The sequence below is a fragment of the Pogoniulus pusillus genome, chromosome 12, assembly GCF_015220805.1.
Source record: "Pogoniulus pusillus isolate bPogPus1 chromosome 12, bPogPus1.pri, whole genome shotgun sequence".
NCBI lineage: Eukaryota > Metazoa > Chordata > Aves > Piciformes > Lybiidae > Pogoniulus > Pogoniulus pusillus.
The window spans coordinates 17,789,153-17,809,096 of NC_087275.1; the positions used below are offsets into that span (position 1 = coordinate 17,789,153).

Consider the following 19,944-nt stretch of genomic DNA (forward strand, 5'->3'; position numbering starts at 1 on the left):
TGCTTCAAAAGCAGCATGTCCAGCAGATCAAGAGAGGTGATTCTGCCACTCTGCTCTGGTGAGATCTCATATGGACTCCTGTGTCCAGCTCTGGCCTCCTGTCTTGGAAGGCTAATAGCCTATTAGATATCCTGGTTTGCCCCACCCTTCTGCTGATGGGAGAAGCAAAGGTGGGATGAAAACAAAGGCTTAGGCCATTGTGTCCCCTCCCAAAGTGATAAACAGGTACCCACAGGTGCTTAGGTACTTGTTGGTGTCTTGCCCAAATAAGGGTAAGCCTTAGTTTCACCTAATATGGTTAGTTTTGTAAAGGCCACTTTTATTGGTGAATCTCTGTGGCCAGAGAAGCCATTGCACTCGGGCAAATGATAGAAATTGAGCTCAGTTGCAAGCAGTTGGGCTGCTTCTGCCTCACTGCTCTACCTTGCTGCTTCAGCCCTGCTGCCTCTGCCTCAGGAGCTGCCTCTGCCTCACTGCTCTTGGACAATGTGTTCTGTCTGCTCTGCCATATGCTTCAGACCAGCTTAGCCCTGATATTTTGGGCATGAACTACCTTGAAACTTCAGTGCCTCAAGTCAGGAGAAGGCATTTAAGTGCCTCATGACATGGCAAGAAGTGCCACCAATATCAGGCTCTCTGTACATCTGTAAGAGATCCTGCCTATACATCTGCAAACCTCTGTGCCAAGAGAAATGAGGATCAGGTCAGAGATCGTCTGCATCTTTCCCAGCACCCTGGGAAGATCTAGAAGCCTCTCAATGGCTGAGCAGTTCCAACACTGCCACAAAGGAGCCAGGGACTATTTTGAAATTTCTACTCCACCACAGTGAGTAGAACAGACTTTCCCTAGGGCTCCAGGCTACCTGTTTGTAAGTGAGGCAAAGCCATTTTGTGGCTAAACTCTTCCATTTGATTCTCCTAAATGAATGAATTGCCCAGAAGCACCCTTGTGAAGATTTTTCCAGACCTAATTCAAACCCAAAGTTAACTAAGTTGTGGGCAGGGCTTTCTAGAAATAAAATCAGCTACATATTTTATAATTCCTGCCTCATCAATTGCCCCAACTAAATCGGCCCCCCAAAACAAGAGAGATAGGAACCTGCTGGATTTGATCCAGAGGAGGGTCACCAAGATGGTCAAGGGCTGGAGCACCTCTTACAAAGAAAGACTGGAAAAATTGTGACTCTTCAGCCTGGAGAAGAGGTTTCTTCTCTAAGGAGAAATTGATATATTTCAATAGCTGAAGAAGACTTACAAGAAGGCGGGGAAAAGATTTTTTAGAAAGGCTTGTAGCAATAGGATAAAGGACAACAGTTTTAAGATGGATCAGGGTAGATTTAAGTTGGACATAGGGAGAAAGTTTTTTATAATGAGAGCTGTAAAGCACTGCAACAGGCTGCCCAGTGATATGGTTGAGCCCCATCCCTGGGCACATTCAAGATCAGATTCACTGTGACCCAGGGCAGCCTAATGTAGTTGGAGGTGTCCCTGCTTACTGCAAGTGGGTTGGACAAGATGACCTTAGACCGTCCCTTCCAACTCAATGCAATGTGTCTTGAAAGGTTTCCAAGGCATTTCAAGGTGCAGAGGTGGAGCCATGTGTCAGAGGCAGTCTGAGAGTAGGACACCTGAAACAGCCCCATATTGTGGGGCAACTGGCTGCAGGGGACTGGAGTGAGATGGGATTTGGTCGCCCCTAGCCTGTAACCTTGCAGCTCTTTGTTCTGCCAGCAAGCACAAAAGCTCCAGGTGCCTGCCCCAGCTTCTCTGCAGGCGAGGTGTGCACCGCAGTGCTGTCGGTAGGGGAAAGGTGCTGCCCTCTCGCGGCGAGAAGCTGTAAGCAATTGCTTGTGTACCTGTCATTAGCTCACTGACACATCAGCCATGGGAGCGTTAATTCTTAATCGGGAGCCGGCAAGACAGCGCCAGAGTGGTTTAGCTGACCGCGTTTTAAGCTGGCTTCCCCTGGTAGTTTGTGTTCAGGGACATAAATAAAACCAGCACAGAACAAGGGTGTGATTATTAGTTGGTCTGTTAAGGACACAGTGCCCATTGTTTCAATGAAGATGGAAGTATCGCCCAATGAGTCATGCCCCAGAGGTCCTTTGAAGAGCAGTATGAGTGCTGCTTCACAACTGCTCATATTCTTAATGAAGAAAAAAAAAATCTAAGGCCTTTAGTTTAAGGGCAGCAAATCAATTACAAAATCCCAGCATAAAGTTTTTAATGCACTTTATGCACTACCAACAGACTGCCTACAGTATGACTGCAAAAGCCACTCAGTTAATACAGTAATGACTTTTCTTCTGAGATACAACAGGAAACAAATACTTCTTGTGTTTGCTCTGGTGGTTTTGTTAATGATGTCTCAGCAAAATAAAACATTGCTCTTCTGATTTAGTAACAGCATGTACACAGCTTTATGGGGTGTAATTCAACAATGGAGAATCATACCTAGCTCTTCATATTTGAAGTGCTTCTTGAATCATTAAGTATCAAAGTTGTGTGTCCTTCTGGTTGACGTGTAACTTGCCAAATAAACCTTGACCTATCTTTCCCATGGTTTGTGCAAAGACCAAGCTTGTCAGAGTCTCAGGTACACTAAGGGTAGGTGGACAGTACCCATTCTAAATATAAACTACTTTCTAAGTATCTCTGCTACTCTATAAAACTTCATCTTATGTCTAACTCAGTATCTGTTGCCATTTTTTTACAATTAAACCAAACAAATTGCAAGTTTGAAAATTTTGCAAACTATAAACTATACTTCAAATTCTTATATTAAGCCCTTTTGCAGTGTTCATTCTTTGTTAAACCTGCTTATCCTGTTCCAGGCTAAGGAAGCAAAGTGGAGGATAATCATGTTCAGAAATGTAGTTTTTCTTGGTTATGGAATCTTATGCATTACAATATAGACAGTTTCTTCAGGTAGGAACAGAAAGAAGAATGAAGGACAGAACTTTTACCAACCATTGCAGCTGTGCTGCAGTACTGGATGAAGAAGAATCAGCTGTGTGGATGGATACAACCTCAGTTGTAGGAGGTGGAAACAGGAGGCAGAAAATCTGGGCAATTCATAGGACCAGTCAGAGCCAGGAAGGATTTTTTGCAGAAGAAGCACACCCTTCAGTGACACTGACAGGAGGACTGTGTCCTGGGATTAGAGCTGGGCCCACACAGGGCACACTGCCAGAGGAGAGCTGTTTTCTGAAAGCAGAATCAGAGGACAGACTGTGCAAGTGTGGCAGGCTGGATCTTTGCACAGGGCTTGCACTGTTTAACAAGAATTGGTTTGTTTGTTTGTTTTTGAAGCTGCCTCCTTACATCTCTCCTATGTCTGTTGTGTCCAAAGCATTTTGTTGCTTTCCGATTCTGGCACACTTGCTGTGTGGTTGTTGTGTAAAGTTTAAGGGTTAGGAAAGGGATGGAATAGCAATGATCTGTTCTACTATATACAACTTGCATGTGTGAATTACGGTTTTTCTTTTTACAGCATGTCACTACCATTTTTACTTTAGAATTTATTAGCCAAAGAAAATGCCTGGCAGTGTTGTAACTGTGGTGGCATGGGACAATAAGGGAATTACAGTATCACAGTATTATCAGGGTTGGAAGAGACCTCACAGATCATCAAGTCCAACCCTTTACCACAGAGATCAAGGCTAGACCATGGCACCAAGTGCCATGTCCAATCCTGCCTGGAACAGCTCCAGGGACGGCGACTCCACCACCTCCCCGGGCAGCCCATTCCAGTGTCCAATGACTCTCTCAGTGAAGAACTTTCTCCTCACCTCGAGCCTAAATCTCCCCTAGCGCAGCCTGAGGCTGTGTCCTCTTGTTCTGGCGCTGGCCACCTGAGAGAAGAGAGCAACCTCCTCCTGGCCACAACCACCCCTCAGGTAGTTGTAGATAGCAATAAGGTCACCCCTGAGCCTCCTCTTCTCCAGGCTAAACAATCCCAGCTCCCTCAGCCTCTCCTCGTAGGGCTTGTGCTCGAGGTCTCTCACCAATTTTTTCATCAGCATCTTCAATAACTGAACAGGTCGATTGTCCTTGATTTTTTCATCGACCTCAAGATTATGTTCTGCCTCCATGTTAAGAAATGAATAAAAAAACCACCAAACAAAAAACAGGAAGAAGAAAAGGCTGGAGTTATAGAATATGTTTCCAAAGCATAGAAATCTTTGTCTGGTATTATGTTTCAGTATTTAAACGGTGGAGACAAAAAAAAGCGGGACTCCCTCTCTAGGAGAAGTCACATGGAAAAGAAGGGTAATGAATACGAGTTACTCCTGTGGAAATCCCAAATACACACAAACTTTTCACAAGAACAGTCAGCCATTGGAATAATCTGCCCCAGGGAGGAGGTGGATTCCTCGACATTGGACACGTTTAAGGTTCACCTGGGCAGAGCCTCGGACCATCTTACCCAGGAGTACTTCCGTCCAGAACAGTTGGTCCCTTCCAACCTGGTATTTCTATGATTCCGTGATCATGTATTTTGTTTCTGTGGGTACACTGCTAGTTGTTTGAGGTTTTTTTGTGGCTTGGTTTGTTTGTTTGGGTTGTTTTGGTTTTGTCGGTTTGTTTTTCTGCAAGAGTACTAAAGGTCTAGCACACGAACTTCAAACCTTTTGTAAAGAGCAGAGGGACGCTTACACTGAACTTGGAATAAATGTGACAACTAAACGAATCCCCGTGAAAGCTGTGTCTACAAAATTTATCAGAAGCTCTTCGTGCTAAAACCAGCTGGAACAGAAGCGAAACTGGCAAACGTGCCTTCGCTGACGCATATTTGCTTCGCTGGGGAAACGCGACCTTACGGCTCTGCGCAGCCGCCGCCTTGTTTCCGGACCAGCTGAACCTGATGCATAAAGCGAAGGGAAGAGCACGGCTGAGACCGGCCGGCAAAGCGCTGTCCCGACGATTTTCGGGCAGCCTGATGGCTGGCGGGGAAGAGCTTGAGGCTGCGGGGCGCCAGCAGAGGGGAGCGTGGGGACGCCTGCCCCGTCTCCCTCTGGCGGCGGCGTTCTTCGAGTCTTGCGCCGCCAGGGGGCGATCGCTGCCGCGTCTTGGCCGCCGGGCTGTGCCATTTTCTCGCGGGGGGTCGCGGCTAACCCGCTGTGGGCTGTGGCCCTCACTGACCCTGACAGCCGCGCCGCGGCTCGGCGGCGAGTAAAGGCAAGCGTGGCCGCCGCTGGGCGGAGACGTCTGAGGCTCTCCTGAGTCGCTTTCGGGACTTTCTGCTCCCCGAGCTGTCTTCAGTGGTATCGCCCCAGCTGCTGACTGCGGCGTGGCCCAGGCAGAGCGGGAGGGGTGAGGATTTGGGCTCCCTTTCGTTGCCATAGAGACTGCGGAGTGCTGTGCCCCCTTGGTCCGCACCGGGCAGGGGCACGTCGCCGCCGCCGCTGCCGGCCCGGGAGGTCTGCGGGGCCCCTCGCAGGTAAGGGTGTGGCGCGGAGGAGAGCGCGGCCGGACTCGGCGGGAGAGCCGTCGGGTGCTTGGGGAGGGCCAGGTGGCAATGTGCCGGTACGTGGAGGTGGCCCTCTGGGGGCCACTGTGCGGCGGGGGCCGTCGGTGGCAGTGCTTGGGAACAGTGCCACTGGCCGCTGGCAAGAGAGCCCACCCTGTCACTGCTGCAGCCGCACTGCCGTCCCTGCTTGGCAGGTGAAGCTGAAGCTTCGCCGCGGTGCTGCGCGTCCTAGGAGAGGGGGAGAACTGGAGGGCCCTCGGCCCGGCCCCACAAGGTGGGGAGCCGTGAGAGGGGGTCCCCTGCGGCTAGGCCTGGCGCGGGGATGCGTGCCCCCGCTGGGAGCCTGACAAGCTGCAGCCCGGCTCCGGAGCCATCGGTGACCGACGGCGGGGAGCGGGGCGGGGAGGTTGCCTGCAGAGCCACCACATCCCAGCGAGGCAGCGTCTGGTCCCTTGGGGTCGGTGGCAAAGCGCCCACCTTGAGACAAAGCTGGAAGTTCATGAGTAACTATCAACGTCGGCACCGACTAAGGAAGTTTGTGACCTGAGATTTGGAAGATGTGCCTGAAGGTGACTGGCGAGTGGCTTTTGTGTTGTTTTAATCTTCCTGCCTTTGTGTATAAACACAAACACCATCTATTTGCCATATTTAGATGACTAGATTTTTTTTCCAGCCTTGATGACATGTAACAACGTGCATAGACGAGCATTAATGACAATAAATCGTTAGGTCCATCACTGCTCCTCAGGGTGAGAACACACTGTTCACCTGTCTTTTCCCAGCAAAGTCCAAAGAAGTGTCTGAAGAACTAAGACTTTTTTTTTCCCCACCGTGATGTTTTATGTTGTGGCATTGCTGCTGTTGTTATTGTTTTTATGTTTGTTTGTTTTCTTGAGTACTATGTCCCAGCTTACCCTTGGAACCTTATTTTACTTAAATGGACCAGATTTTCATGCTAGGAGAATACTTTAAGCCATGATTTTTTAATAGAATATTTAAAACCACTTTAAGTGCTGTTCATAATGTGATTGATTGCTCCTCTCTAAGTGGGTTCATGCGGGTATATTGCATTTGCAAGTGAAGAAATTTGATGTGTTTGACGTGTTTGAGCAGCAAAAGAGCTGCCCACTTCTAAAATGATCTGGATGAATCTTTTATTTGTGAATGTGGCATCACTCTTGTCTTGGCAGAATGCTGCTAGAATGCTTCCTATCTCCTGTTTTGTTCCAGGGAGTATGAATACAATCCAGTGGTTCAGTGATTAAGATACTTGAGATGAGCAAAACTTTCTCGCCCGCTTGTTTTGGAGCATTGTCTATATCATATTACCCCTAGTTTTTGCTGACAGTATGTATTTTTTTTAACTTTGTTAGGTTTTATGGGAGGGTTGACTTGGTTTTTTTAATCCTTGTTGGAGCATGGATAGGTATATCTAGGATGAACGTTACACCCTGCAAGGTAGTGTTGTGGGGATTTTTTTGGTTCTCTCAGCTGTAAGAAGCACTGCATATCTCCTGGCAAAACCAGAAAACTGAAGTTTTACTGTAGGAAAACAAGCAAAAACAACCACTCAGACATGGTCATGATGACACGGAGAATACTTTTTTGTATTTGTTTCTGCAGAGGTGCATCTGGGTTGGATGACTTAGAATGGCTGCATGGACAATGGCTGAATCCTGTCAGGGGAGTGGAAGGGTGCCTTAAGCCTGCACTTAAAATCCTTTCTCTTCTATGGGTGCATCCAGCATTTTTCTGCTTCTGGGAGTTTGCTACCAAAAATCTTAATTTGAAGTGGTTACTGTTGATTATAAAGTTAACAGGAGAGAGAGAATTGCAGAATGCACAATTGGTTGTTATTGTTTGGGGTATTTTTAATACTGTGAGAGCTGACCAGATTAAAAAGAATGTACAGGGCTAAACAGATTTATTTTTATGTCTTAACAGTGGTGAACTGAATGCAGATGTCTTTCAGAAACACTATAAAATGTTTTGTTGCAGGGCTGTACTTTCTTTCCTGTATCAGTTATGTGGCATATATTGACCTAAGCCTGGCATTCCTAAATGTAAGCATCCCTGTAGAAGAATATTTTTTACATTAGAAGAATATTTTAACATTAACTGGCAGGAACACTAGTGTCCTAGCTAGCATAGGAGTGCAGGTGTGACTTGTCAGTATGCAAAATCCAACCACACTTGTTTTCTGTTACTCTAAAAGCAGGTGCCTTTTGAGCTTTTAATCTAAATGCATCACAGAATATGAGAAAATCAGATCTGGATAAATTATTTTTCCCCCATAAAAATACATGAGTACTTTTTTGATGAAATAAAGGACTATCAGAATGCATGCATTGACAGTTAGACACAACACCTTAGTCTTGTATTTTAGCATCTGCTGGCAAATTCAGATGCAGAGTTTTGAGAGCTCCTTCTGCTGAGGGCTAAGAGGCTCTTTAATGGGATTCCTCTGGAAAGTTATATTTTGATATGAAATGTTTCACATTCCTCTGCTACAGGTAACACTTCAAAACACTTCACAGATGATGAGTTCCAAAAACTTATTTACTTCACCCTAACTCCTTGTTATTGCTTTGGCTATTTGTAGTGAAACTTTATATTACTTCCTTTTGTTATTGTGTGAGAGATCTACGCACATGGAAGGAAAAGGTCTGGTTCATAAATAGGGAAATGTGACTGCCAGACTTTTAAAAGAGACAGTGGGGATTTGGAGTCATGCCTGTTAAATTATTTTTAACTTTGTGTGTTGAAACTCGATCAGATGATCTATTTATTGTGATCTGTCATTGCTTCTGCATGCTTATTATTATTTTCTAATACTTTAATGTGCCTGAACTTCAGTTCAGGTTATCTTTTTGTAACTGTGTGCATGTTTTAGCTTACCAGGAAATTTCACCTTGCTATGAGAACTGAAGATGGATCCAGAAGAGCAGGAGTTACTTGGCGATTACAGATACAGAAATTACTCTTCAGCGATTGAGAAAGCTTTACGAAACTTTGAGTCATCAAGTGAATGGGCGGATCTTATATCTTCTCTTGGCAAGCTCAATAAGGTAAAGTGTCACAGGAATCTTTTTTGTTATTTTCATGTTGTTACTAACTTCATTGTAATTCACAATACTTAGAAAAAAAATGAACATTTGCTTGAGAAAAATATTAGTTCATAAAGGAAGGACAGTGGATGCAGGAAAATCAGTGTCTTTTATATAAATGTGAAAAATTCTGGTAAGACCAACAGAAGTTTTCCTTCAAATAGTAATCGTTTGCTTTATATAGTTAATTTAATCTTTGCACTGAAGAAACCCTCAAGATGCTGGTGACTTGCTCTAGAGCAGCTAATAAAATATTTACATAGAACAGGGGATGAGAAGTTTTAGCATATATGCTGACTCAGAGGTTATATTTAAAGATCACTTTTACTTGACTATACCTTTCCCATGTGTTTGAGGAAGTAATTGATTTGCTGCTAATGGTATCTTTTTTATGATCATGGAAAGTAATGGCCAAATATAGGAAGAAAGAAGACTTGTGGGAAAAGAGCTTGTCTTCCTGCCCGAGAAACAAAATGTGTCCCTGTTTGTGTTCCATTTAGTCTCTTCTAACTTAAGTTGTCCCTGAGTGTGGTGGGACAAAAGTAGCTACACTCATTAAGGAAACAGAGATGGGAGGAAGCAGCTCCTACAGAATTCAAAAGGAAACATCTGTTGTTACCCGATAGATGCCTCACAAGCCTTTGCTGTTGTTGCTAAACCTTAATTCTACAGAGTTTTCAAGGAGGAGGGGAATCCATAGAATTCCAGAATATCTCAAGTTGGAAGAGACCCACTGAATCATGAAGTCCATCTCTGTGCTCTTCACAGGACTACCTAAAACTAGAACAGATATCTAAAATTGGCATCCAGGTGTTCCTTGAAGTCTGACAGGCTTGGTGCTATGACCACTTCTCTGGGGAGACTGCTGCAGTGATCCACCAGTCTCTTGGTGAAGAACCTTTTCCTCATATCCAGTCTGAACTTTCCCTGATGCAGCTTCATTCCTTCTCCTTGTCCTGTCACTGGTCACCAGAGAGAGATCAGCATCTCTCCCTCTGTTGCCCTCCAGTGAATAAGTTGTAGACTGCAGTGAGGGCACCCTTCAGCCTTCTCTTCTCCAACAAAATTACGTTACCAAGGCTTGCCTTGAGGCGTTTCACCATCTTGGTCACTCTCCACTGAGCACAGTATAATAATTTAATATCTTTCTTGTATCAAGGACACAGTACTGGGTCACAGTAGTGTAGTGTATAGTGGAACAGTTGCCTCCCTCAACCAGCCAACTATGCTGTGCTTGATGCACCCCAGGACACAGTTGGCCCTTTTGGCTGTCAGGGCACACTGTTGTCTCATTCGACTTGCCAGTGACCCAAACCCCTACATCTCTTTTTGCAAGACTGCTCTCTAGCTGATATCCCCCAGTTTGTATAAGCAGGGTTATCCCATCCCATCCCAGATGGAGAATCTGGCAAGCACTCCTGCTGAATTTCATGTGATTGGTGATTGCCCTGTGTGGCAATCTATCCAAATCTCTCTGGAAGGTCTTTCTACCTTTGAGGAAGTCCACAGCTCCTCCTGTGTTGCTATCTTTAGTAACCTGACATGATAAACACTCAATTCCTGTGTCCAGATTATTTATTAAAATATTCTTTAAAGAGCACTGGCCCTAAAATTGAGCCCTGAGAAGCTCCACTGATGACTGGCCACCAGCCTGATAAAACACCAGTTACTGTAGCCCTTCAAGGCTAGCACATCAGCCAGTGGCTCAGACAGCATAGTGTACACTTGTCTGTCTGTGTGCTGGGCAGTTTATGCAGAAGGATACTGTAACAGACAGTATCAGAAATTTTGCTAAAATAAAAGAGGTCCCAGATCTGCTGGCTTCCCTTGGTTAACTAGAAGGATGACCTTTTCATAAAAGGAAATCAGGTTGATTAAGCAGGACTTCCTCCCCACGAACTCATGCTGGCCATGACCAATCTATACATTATCTCTCAAGTATTTTTGAGTACTTCACAGAATAGCTCCACAGCTCTCCATAATTTTTCAGGATGCTGAAGTGTGACTGACAGGCCTGTAGTTACCAGGGCCCTCCTCCTTACCTTTCTTGAAAATTTGGACAATGTTTTTCAAATGGATTTTTTTTTTTAAGGCAGCCACGTTCTCTCCAGAGGAGAGAAGATGCATATTGCTTTGCTTTCACAAATCAATAAGGAGGGCCAGAGGCCTTCCAAATGCTTTTCTCAAAAGGGAAAAGAAGAAATAATTTGTCTGAGATACTTCTTAAAGGTAGACATTTATCTTTTTGTTTGACCTAGATGAGCACACTGAACTGATTAACACCTATCTGAAACTCTTACTCTATAGTGGCATGGTAGAAAATATGCAAAAAAGCTTTTAGTCATTACAGTGATCCATCTGCTGTGGTATTTTATGGACTTAATCATTTTAAGAGCTTAAGAACTGGTAGAGCAAATCAGCTCCAGTGTTCATCAGCTTCTGTCTGTTATCTGAAAATAAAGATTGTTAAAGAATGTGCCACCAAAAGGCACATTGTGAAATAAGATATCAATAACTGTTCCCTTAACTCCTGTGATTACTTGGGTCCCTTACATTCCTAAACCATAAATATTGTCGATGAGTTCTGTTAGCACTAGGGGAAAGTGTTCTTCACATAAAAGCATGGCTTCTTCTACAGTCAGTTTTGAAGTGAATGAATGAGCAGTGAGAGAATAGATAGGAGAGAGGAGATCAACAGCACCCCAACAATAAGAGTGTTTTTAAACACTGCATGTGGTTATGTTCAGGCACCTGGATGTCAGTAACTAGTGGACACTAATGCCTATTACTAAGCAAATGTGAAAATGCTGACAAGTGGAGAGGCAAATGAGGATGAGTAAGGTGAGGAATTTGAAAAGTGTTTTTCATGCTTCAAGAGTAGCATGGAAGATCTCTTAAGCTCATGTTTCCTAAGTGACTTTGTATTGTTTACTTTGACCGTGTGTCCTCTTGCTTATAGGTATAGTATGTTCTGAGATGTTTTATCCTGTTGGCAGGTTTCAACAATACTTTGCACTGAGTCCCACAAGTTAACACACACACACGCACTCTAATTTCTATAGAAACTGAGTGACATTATCCTTTCAGTTCAAAGTCTGGAGCTGTCCAGATCCATTGGGCCTTGACTGAAACAAGCAGTTCTTGCTGCTGTTAGTTCTGGTGAAAAGATAGGTCTGCTACTTCTATTATTACTTAGCTAGCAAGGGTAAATTGAAGGTTCTTTTTCACAGTTTCTCTGTTGTTTCTATGATTCTAGCTGGCATTTTGCAATGACTTGTAGAACCAGGAAAGCACCAGGAAAAACACTTGACTTCAGTCTGAACAGTCAGCCAAATGGGTCAGTTTATGGATCTAGAAAGATTTTTTTTGTTGCTTAAGAGAGATGAGCCTTATCTAACTTCATATGACTTTGGTGTGGGTAACTTTACCTTGAATCACTTTTAGGCAAGGAGAAAAAGAAGAGGTTTTGTTTTTCATTGTTGCTGTGACTCATCTCTTGCTATTTAAAGTAGGTCAAATGAATGTTGTCCTAAAATTGCATGTGTTCCTCACTGATTTTATGGGGAGCCTAAGGTGAGTTACTACAGTGTTGTCCATGTTTTTAGCTGACCTAGGCTTCTATGCTTAGGTAAGATGAATCTCCCTTGCAGTGTTCCGAACAGAACTGCAGGTACCAAGTGTGAGCATGAGCAACAGTGGAGAGAAACTGCATCTTCTAACAAAAGCTAGAGCTGGCACAATTTGCTAACAGATGCTGCACCCTGAGTTTGTAAGGAAAAGACTTTTGAGATTTTAATTGTGTGGTGTGGGTGTTACACATCCTCATAACAAGAGAAACTTTGTAGAATATAAATAGACAAACGCAAACAGGTAGATTAAACAGACAGTAAAATGAATGTTAAAGTTTCAATGAGGAGCTTCACATTTGCCTGGCAACTCACTCATATTCCCCTTGTAAATATTACAAAGTTAGGAAAATCCAAGTTCACAGGGTTTTTTTATCCATGTTATAGACACGTATTTTCTAGACATTTTAACTCTGTGTTGAGGTGAACAGTAGTTGATTAACGCAGCTTGCAAAACAACTGAGCAGCAGCAAGTCTTGGATTGCACAGCCTGTCTTTGTAAGGAAACTAAGAAAGGAAGTTTTACAAAAAAGCCTCTGAAATGTACTGTTTTGCAGAAAAGGACACAATCTTACTGGGGTTTTGGCAAGTGATACTTCCCTGTTTTTTCATTTCCTCTTTACATATTAAAAAGTAACACCACCAAAATTTCCAAGCAATAAACCAAATGAACCTACAAAAAAACCCACCCCAAAAAAAGGCAAAAAAACTCAAACAAAACCAACCCCAGACCAAAACATCTTCCATCTGTTTGACAGAGATAATGGATGGGATTTTGCCATACATAATTGGCAGAAATATCTCCATCAACAGTTTTTCAGCAGTATTTGGATGTCAGTGGCATGGAACTTGTACTGATGTTTTAATAGTGGCCTGGGTGGCAAGCAGTCTGTCTTTTCTGAGCAAGATGTGAATTTATAGTTATTGTTGGCTATAAGAATAAAATATTATACCTTTTGAAAAAAAATGTTTTTTTTCTAGAGGGATTTATTTTATGTTTACATCATGGTTGGCTTGTTCAATAATGATAGCAATATTTGCCCCCAAAAAGTGCTTTTAAGCTGTTTTTTATCCTTGGACACAACGCAAGTGTGTAAATACACAGACTAAGTTCTTACAGTAATGATTTTTAGTTTTTAGTCTGGAATTTCAAAGGTTTGGTTTGTTGGTTTTTTTTTTGTTTATTTTGACTTTCAATATAAAACAAGTGTGTTACTTTTTATTTCTGTAGGCTTTTTTTGCTTCAGAAACTTGAAGGTGAATATGATCTTAACCAAAAACTTGATCTCTTTAGAGAGGAAGGAGCATAAAAATCTCTGCAGCTGCACAACTATTGCTTGTTTCAGCAGTAACTCTTAATGTTACAATAATGTTCTTGAGGGGAAAGAAGAGAAGGATTCTTCTCAAACATGGATTTAATGAGCATAGACATTAATTACACCAGTTGGTTTATATACGAACTCCAACTGCCATGGAGTTTAGAACAGCAGTTTAGAACAACTGCTGGCCAAATTACAAACACAAGCACCAGTTGCCTTCTGTTCAATACAAGCCTTATCTCTGAGAAGGGAAGCTTTGCCTCTTAATTGCTTTATGGAACGTCACCACACCCCATGCACAAATGCGATGTGCAGGACTAGGGATACTTGATATGTTTTCTTTTTCCCTTTTTTGAATATAACTCCAAATCCTTGTTTACAGTTTGTTCACAACAATCTTTGAACTTCATGCTGCTATTTTAATGGAAGCTGGAGCTCTGTTTATCATTTTAAACGTATTTGGAAATTGTATCAGTGGAAAATGAGATCACAGGCTCTCCTCCCCCTCACTTCCAACCACTCTGATCTAAAAGAAGAGTACAATATCTCCCAGTACAGTACCTTAAAAAAATCATGGATGTGCTGCATTTTTCTCCAATTCTAGTTAGGAAAATAAAAAAGTTGCCTGGCAAATATTTTTATGTCCAGGAAATTGATCTGACTGATCTCTGCTGGTGCTATAAAGCAGTGCAGAGTGACTTAAACCAGTAACTGTGGAACTGTGAACATGTTTCTGTGTATATTCGTTTTGGTTTAAGGCACTGCTGCAAAGAACAGGTAGTCTTTCCTGTATGGCCTACATTCAAAGAAACTGAGCATGCTAATGCATTTGAAAATGTTTAATGTCTATGATGTCTCTAGTCATCATAAAGAAAAAGAACTTCCCAAAAGTTGAAAACTGGGCATTGCATGTGGATACAAGACGCTGCTTTGCATGTCTCATTTTTTCCTGACTTACTGATTAAGGTCTTTGTTTTAAACATAATAAATATCTTCAAATTTAGCTTTCTCTACAGAGATGTCTTCTACTTCTTAAAGTGAAGCAGCATAATTGGCACACATATATGAATGTAACTTTGTTCTGGGTTAGTCTCACCTGCTGGAATGTAGACCTATGAAGGTTTCAGAGCTACCCAGGGGAAATTCTTAACACTGAATTATCCCTGAATATCCACTATTCCAATCCTAAGGTGCCTGGAATCTTATTCCTTTTCTGACTAAATGTTTTCCTTAGCTATCCTGAGTGTTTGGGGAAGGAGAGTTGTTATTTGCTTATTTGCTGGGAGAGATTTACTTCACATCTTTAGGAAATGAAATAAGTCAAACAAAAATAAGTCAAAGAGCTTCCTGGTTGTTTTTTTTTTTTTCCTTTTATGAGATTTCTCTGTGTGAGAGAGTGAATGTTCTAATTTTCTACCCAATTGATATTTTAATTTTAACTGATAGAATATTAAGATGGTGTTTGTTCAATGTTAAGATTGAGGGGAAAAATATTTACCACTGCCATTTCTTTAAACTATTTTTTTCTAATTGCTATCTTTTATATGTGCAGAGGGTGTGGGCAAATACATATCAGCCAATATAAATAGAAGGTTTCAAAGTCCAGCTTTCAAGCAATCTTCAAAATTATTACATGTATCAAGGAATTCACTCTTGTAATATTGTAATATTACTTATGTAATATGTGGATAAATGCTTCAAATAGAAAAGATAACTCCACAAATACAACCAGCTTTAGTTCCATTTGTGAAATATTGATGGATTCTTGCATTCTAGCTTTTAGTACCTGGTAAAATGCAGATCTCATACTTGTGGTTGGGGACGGAAGGAACAAAAATAATTGGCTTTAAACGGCATCTGTACTCTGTGTGTTTAAGAATGGAGTGACCTTTCTATTTACTGTTGTTTCAGATTCATGGCCTTTTTCTTCCTGAGTAAATTTTATTTACTAGAAACGTTTTACTAACAGCTGGTCTCAGCTAGGCATGGCAGCAGATGGAAGAAATAATGCAATAAGTTTCTCAGATTGCTAGCTTCTCACACCAGCTACAGTCTTAAATGCTAAGTTTCGCACACCTTTGAAAGTGTATGTGTTTTATCTTTCCCTCTGCTGCTGCTGAGGGCATTCTGCATGCAAGTGAATGCTGTGATCATTGCTGAGCTGTTTTGCTGTTTTCTTGGAAATGAGCAAGGAAAGGTTGGATCACTCATATGCTGCTTTTTCAAAATCCTTTTTCACTTAAGATAAAAGAACCTCAAGTTTAAAACAGTTACTTAGGATAGGACCATGACTTAACCTTTGGGAAAGTCAAGAATTTGCCTAATCCTGAAAACATCCCAAATGTCACTATGTGGTGAAACATCTGTGCGCCTTAGCAGACAGCTGTTAAAGGCTGAAGTGCCATTTACTTGCAGCTTGTTTTTATAATTGTCTCTTAATTGAGATGTACATAATTACCCTGCTAAAGTGCATGCATAGTTCAGGGGAAAGAGGAACCTTCCCAAATAAAGGTGCTACAGTTCGTTTGTTCCAAAGACCTGGCCTGTCTGCAATATGAAGTATTTTATTTCTTGTTTTGGCAGTCTTTTACTGATGTGTCAATACAGTAAGTACAGTTAATAAAGCTTACTGAAAGCAGCCACATAGTATTACAGATAAATTCTAAGGTATTATTATCTTGACTTTTTTGCTTGAAAGGTTGTTTGTTTACATTTCAACTGTGCATAATTTAATTCTTACTTATTTTTTAATAATGTATAAATTCCCTGTCCTCAGAAGGTGAGATACTCTTGTCACTTACCTGCTTCCACTGGAGACAGGATAAGGGTGTGCTGTTCCTATGCTGTCTTTTGACTTCTGTTTTCAGCCTCTAAACAAAGACCACCAGACTTTTCTAGATTGTTCATGGCTGATGCCATATGAAAATTAAATGATAGTATTCTGCTGTTTCAGTGTAAGAAAACACATTTGTGAGAGAATATAGGAGAAAGTCCTGAATACATTTAGTTCTGCTCAGTGTGATGGTCTGAAATCTTTGGCATGCAGTCCTCATATACATCAGCTTTTGTATTACAGCTATTTATTCTTACCTCCTTTCTTTCACAGGCTCTTCAGAGTAACCTGAAGTATTCTCTATTGCCAAGACGCCTGATTATCAGCAAAAGATTATCTCAGTGTTTGCATCCAGCACTACCTAGTGGAGTGCATTTAAAGGCACTAGAAACCTATGAAATAATCTTTAAAATCATTGGGACAAAATGGCTTGCCAAGGATTTATTCTTGTACAGGTAAAGTTTTCCTTAAAGGCATAAGTATTTCACAGTCTGTGGGGATATGCATTTCACAGTCTGTTTTAATGAAGGGTTTTTTTCCTTATATTGTTCTTCTTTCTTCCTTTCTTTTTTAATACAGCTCTGGTTTGTTTCCTTTGCTGGCAAATGCAGCAATGTCAGTGAGGCCTGTTCTCCTTGGCTTGTATGAGAAATACTTTCTTCCTCTCCAAAAGTCCCTCTTGCCTGGTCTTCAAGCCTTTGTAATTGGACTGCTGCCTGGATTGGAAGAAGGATCAGAAATTTATGACAGGTGACAATTAATACTAATTTAAAAGTGATGTAGTGTTTTGCTTTCCTAGGAAAGTCTTAAGAAATTTCAGCTTTCTGTAGAAGGCTTTATAAAGAGCTGCTGAGAGTGAAAGAATGGTGAGTCCCTAAAAAATGCAATGAATAGGTTTGAAGTAGAATAACCCTTTCCCTGTCTATTTTCATCTCAGGAGAAGAATTGGAGAGAAGAGGAAAAGGAGGATTAAAAATAGATGTGCTGAGAGAAGTAATAAAATCTATTCCTTAAAACTCCACTGGACTCCTCAATAATTAACCTGACTCTCCAAACCACTGCTCTGTCAATAAATTCTATTTAAGTATTGTAGCACAAGAGAGCAGCTGAATTCTTTTTAATCTTTCTGTACCAGTAACTCAGGTTCTGAAAACATAAGCAAGAGGCAATTCTTGTAAACTCTGCTGTGGAAAAAAGTTTCTCCCTCACTCTTAGGTTGTCTCAATCCATTTTTGCAGAAGGGATGGTTCTTTGATGGATCCCTCAAATGAAACCAAGAAGGAACAGAGTAGTTGGTTTGGGAAAACACTTCAACTTTATTTTGCTTACATGTGCAGGAGGAAAAGTTAGAAATGCAGAAAAGGAGGAAGAAAAAGCAAGGGGTAGCAAAAGCAAAGATAGTTACCATCGTGGATCTAGGTAATATGTCGCTCATTGTGAAGGTCTTGATCAGTGTGGAAGCTTCAAACTTTCCCTCTGGGATTTTATAGCCTTTCCAATCCCATATGCAGTCACAGTTCCCCATTCAGTTGCCATGGTTATAGCACGTTTGACTCGTGTCAACACCAGTCACACGTCTAGTTACGTGTGCCAGTCCTGGTCTCACAGTAACACTCCTGAAAGTGGATCTTGTGGCCTCATCTGGTTATCAGTTGCTATTGTCACAGAACTTGTGGTTTTGCAGATAAGTCGAATCTTCCTGGGGTAATGATATGAGAACATCAGCTCAGAACCTCAGTGTAGTGTTTTTACTTGAGTTACCAGAACTGGTTTCTAAGATGTTAAATAAACTCAACCACCATAGGTTTCATCCAAGTGTTTCTTTGCTTAAAGAGTAAGTAAATGTTGCATTAGTGACTCATTCCCTTCTGTGTTACCAGTTTGGATACTTCAGCTATTCTCTCTGCCTTTTTTGAAACTTAACCTTGTGTCTGCAAGTCATTAAAAAAACAAGCAAAAAACCACAAAAATACTGAAGTGAGATATGCTAAGATGCATAGATTACAGCTGGAAAACAAAATACTGCTATGTCTTATCCTTCTTTTAAAAGCAGGTATAAAATTGAAGGGTCATATTAATTGCTGGAACAATTAAAAGTAGCCTGCATGTATTCCCAACTTGGCAAGTGGCATTCAGTTGCCAATTCTAGAATATCAGATGTGTGTATTCAACTCTTATACATATGCTGTAGAAACATGAATTTTAGTGGTTTGTTGTTTTTTTCTGTCAGATGAGGTATAGTTTTCTCTTTCCTCCAGAGGTAGTTGTGGGGCTCTGGGGGAGAAAGGGGATCCTTTGGAACTGAATTTCCTGTCTATCTTGAAACTTTTTTTAGTGACACTGAACTGATTTTGAAACTGACTAAATTTGAAGTAGCGAGTTAATGGGAACTGCAGATCAACTTCTAAGACTTGCCTTTTGATTTTATACCCTTTTTCCCTATTCTTTCTTGATGGCACTGTTCACCTCTGTGCCTTGAACAAACAGGATCACAGGCAGGAACTGACTGCATATTTCACTGTGGATGATTTATGATAAAATTGATTTAATGTTATTTTGTGACATGTAAAAATTGCCCAGTTTTCTCTTTCATTGTAATGATTCTGGTGCAGTATCTTACTGGCAGATGTGGTAGATTAATTTTTTATTCAACTTCTTGAGAGATTTTAACTGAATGTTTTCAGAATCTTCACCATTGAGGACTAACACTAATACATTCTCTGCTTTTCCTAACAGTGCAAAAGTACTACTTCAGGTCATGCTTCACCCTGGAAACTATTTACTTGTTAAACACTGATATGATATACACATGACTTACAGAAAAAGGAAAAGAAACTATGGCTCGAGGGCTACTTTATAAAGAAATGGAAAAGAGTATCAGATTCTGAGGGGTGAAGTGTCCCTCTTCTATGCTGGATGTGTTCCTCTTTTCTCATTTCCACATTTCTCATGTGACATTTTAATTCCTACACTATAGTAAGATACCAGAATACTAACTGAATTGCCAAAGCTGCAAATGTGCCTACACTCACAAGACCTCCAGTGCCTTTAAACTGGTTTCAGTGATAGCATGTGGTCTTGTGTGCAGTAACAGACAGCATATAATTTTATCATGTGTCTTTTTTTGGTTCAGTGACTTACAGTTTGAGCTCTTGGATTTGTATATGCAGGTGTGTAGATCATCTTCCAGTTTCCAGACTGAAAATGGGTTTTTGGAGTCTAGGGTCAGCTTAAATTATTTCTAATTCAGCATTGCACACCTGTGACTGCAAATATTTTGCAGTCAGAGCTACCACCACAATTTAGTTAAAGCTTAGCTTTTCCATCTTAATTTTTAAGGTGAGAAGTTTCCAGAAGTATGCAAAGAGACTTTGTTTCAGTGAATATGCACAGTGACGAAGTATTGAGTGTTTTTCAGTTGCTTTGATACAATTGGATGCTGGCAATCAATACAAATAGCAGAAAGATGAGGAAGTCAAAGAAATAATGTCAGCTACAACCCTCACTCTGTTTACAGTTGCCTTTTTATGGTATAAAATCGAACTAATAAAAGTATGTTCTCTCATGCCAAATATATTTCCCTACA

General features: G+C 41.4%; 1 protein-coding gene across 3 annotated transcripts in view; it reads left to right on the forward strand.

Annotated features, from left to right (window-relative positions):
- The first annotated feature begins 4,967 nt into the window (after positions 1 to 4,967).
- The window catches only part of DOP1B (DOP1 leucine zipper like protein B), a 52,866-nt gene continuing 37,889 nt past the window's right edge, over positions 4,968 to 19,944 (forward strand). For 2 of the 3 annotated variants that reach the window (XM_064152495.1, XM_064152498.1), the window contains exons 1-4: positions 4,968 to 5,443; positions 8,367 to 8,541; positions 16,632 to 16,813; positions 16,938 to 17,108. In XM_064152495.1, coding sequence (XP_064008565.1) covers positions 8,404 to 8,541; positions 16,632 to 16,813; positions 16,938 to 17,108 — 491 coding nt within the window. In that variant the 5' untranslated portion in view covers positions 4,968 to 5,443; positions 8,367 to 8,403. Of the gene's footprint in view, positions 5,444 to 7,519; positions 7,537 to 8,366; positions 8,542 to 16,631; positions 16,814 to 16,937; positions 17,109 to 19,944 lie in introns of those variants that run through there. The other variant, XM_064152497.1, reaches the window with a different exon arrangement.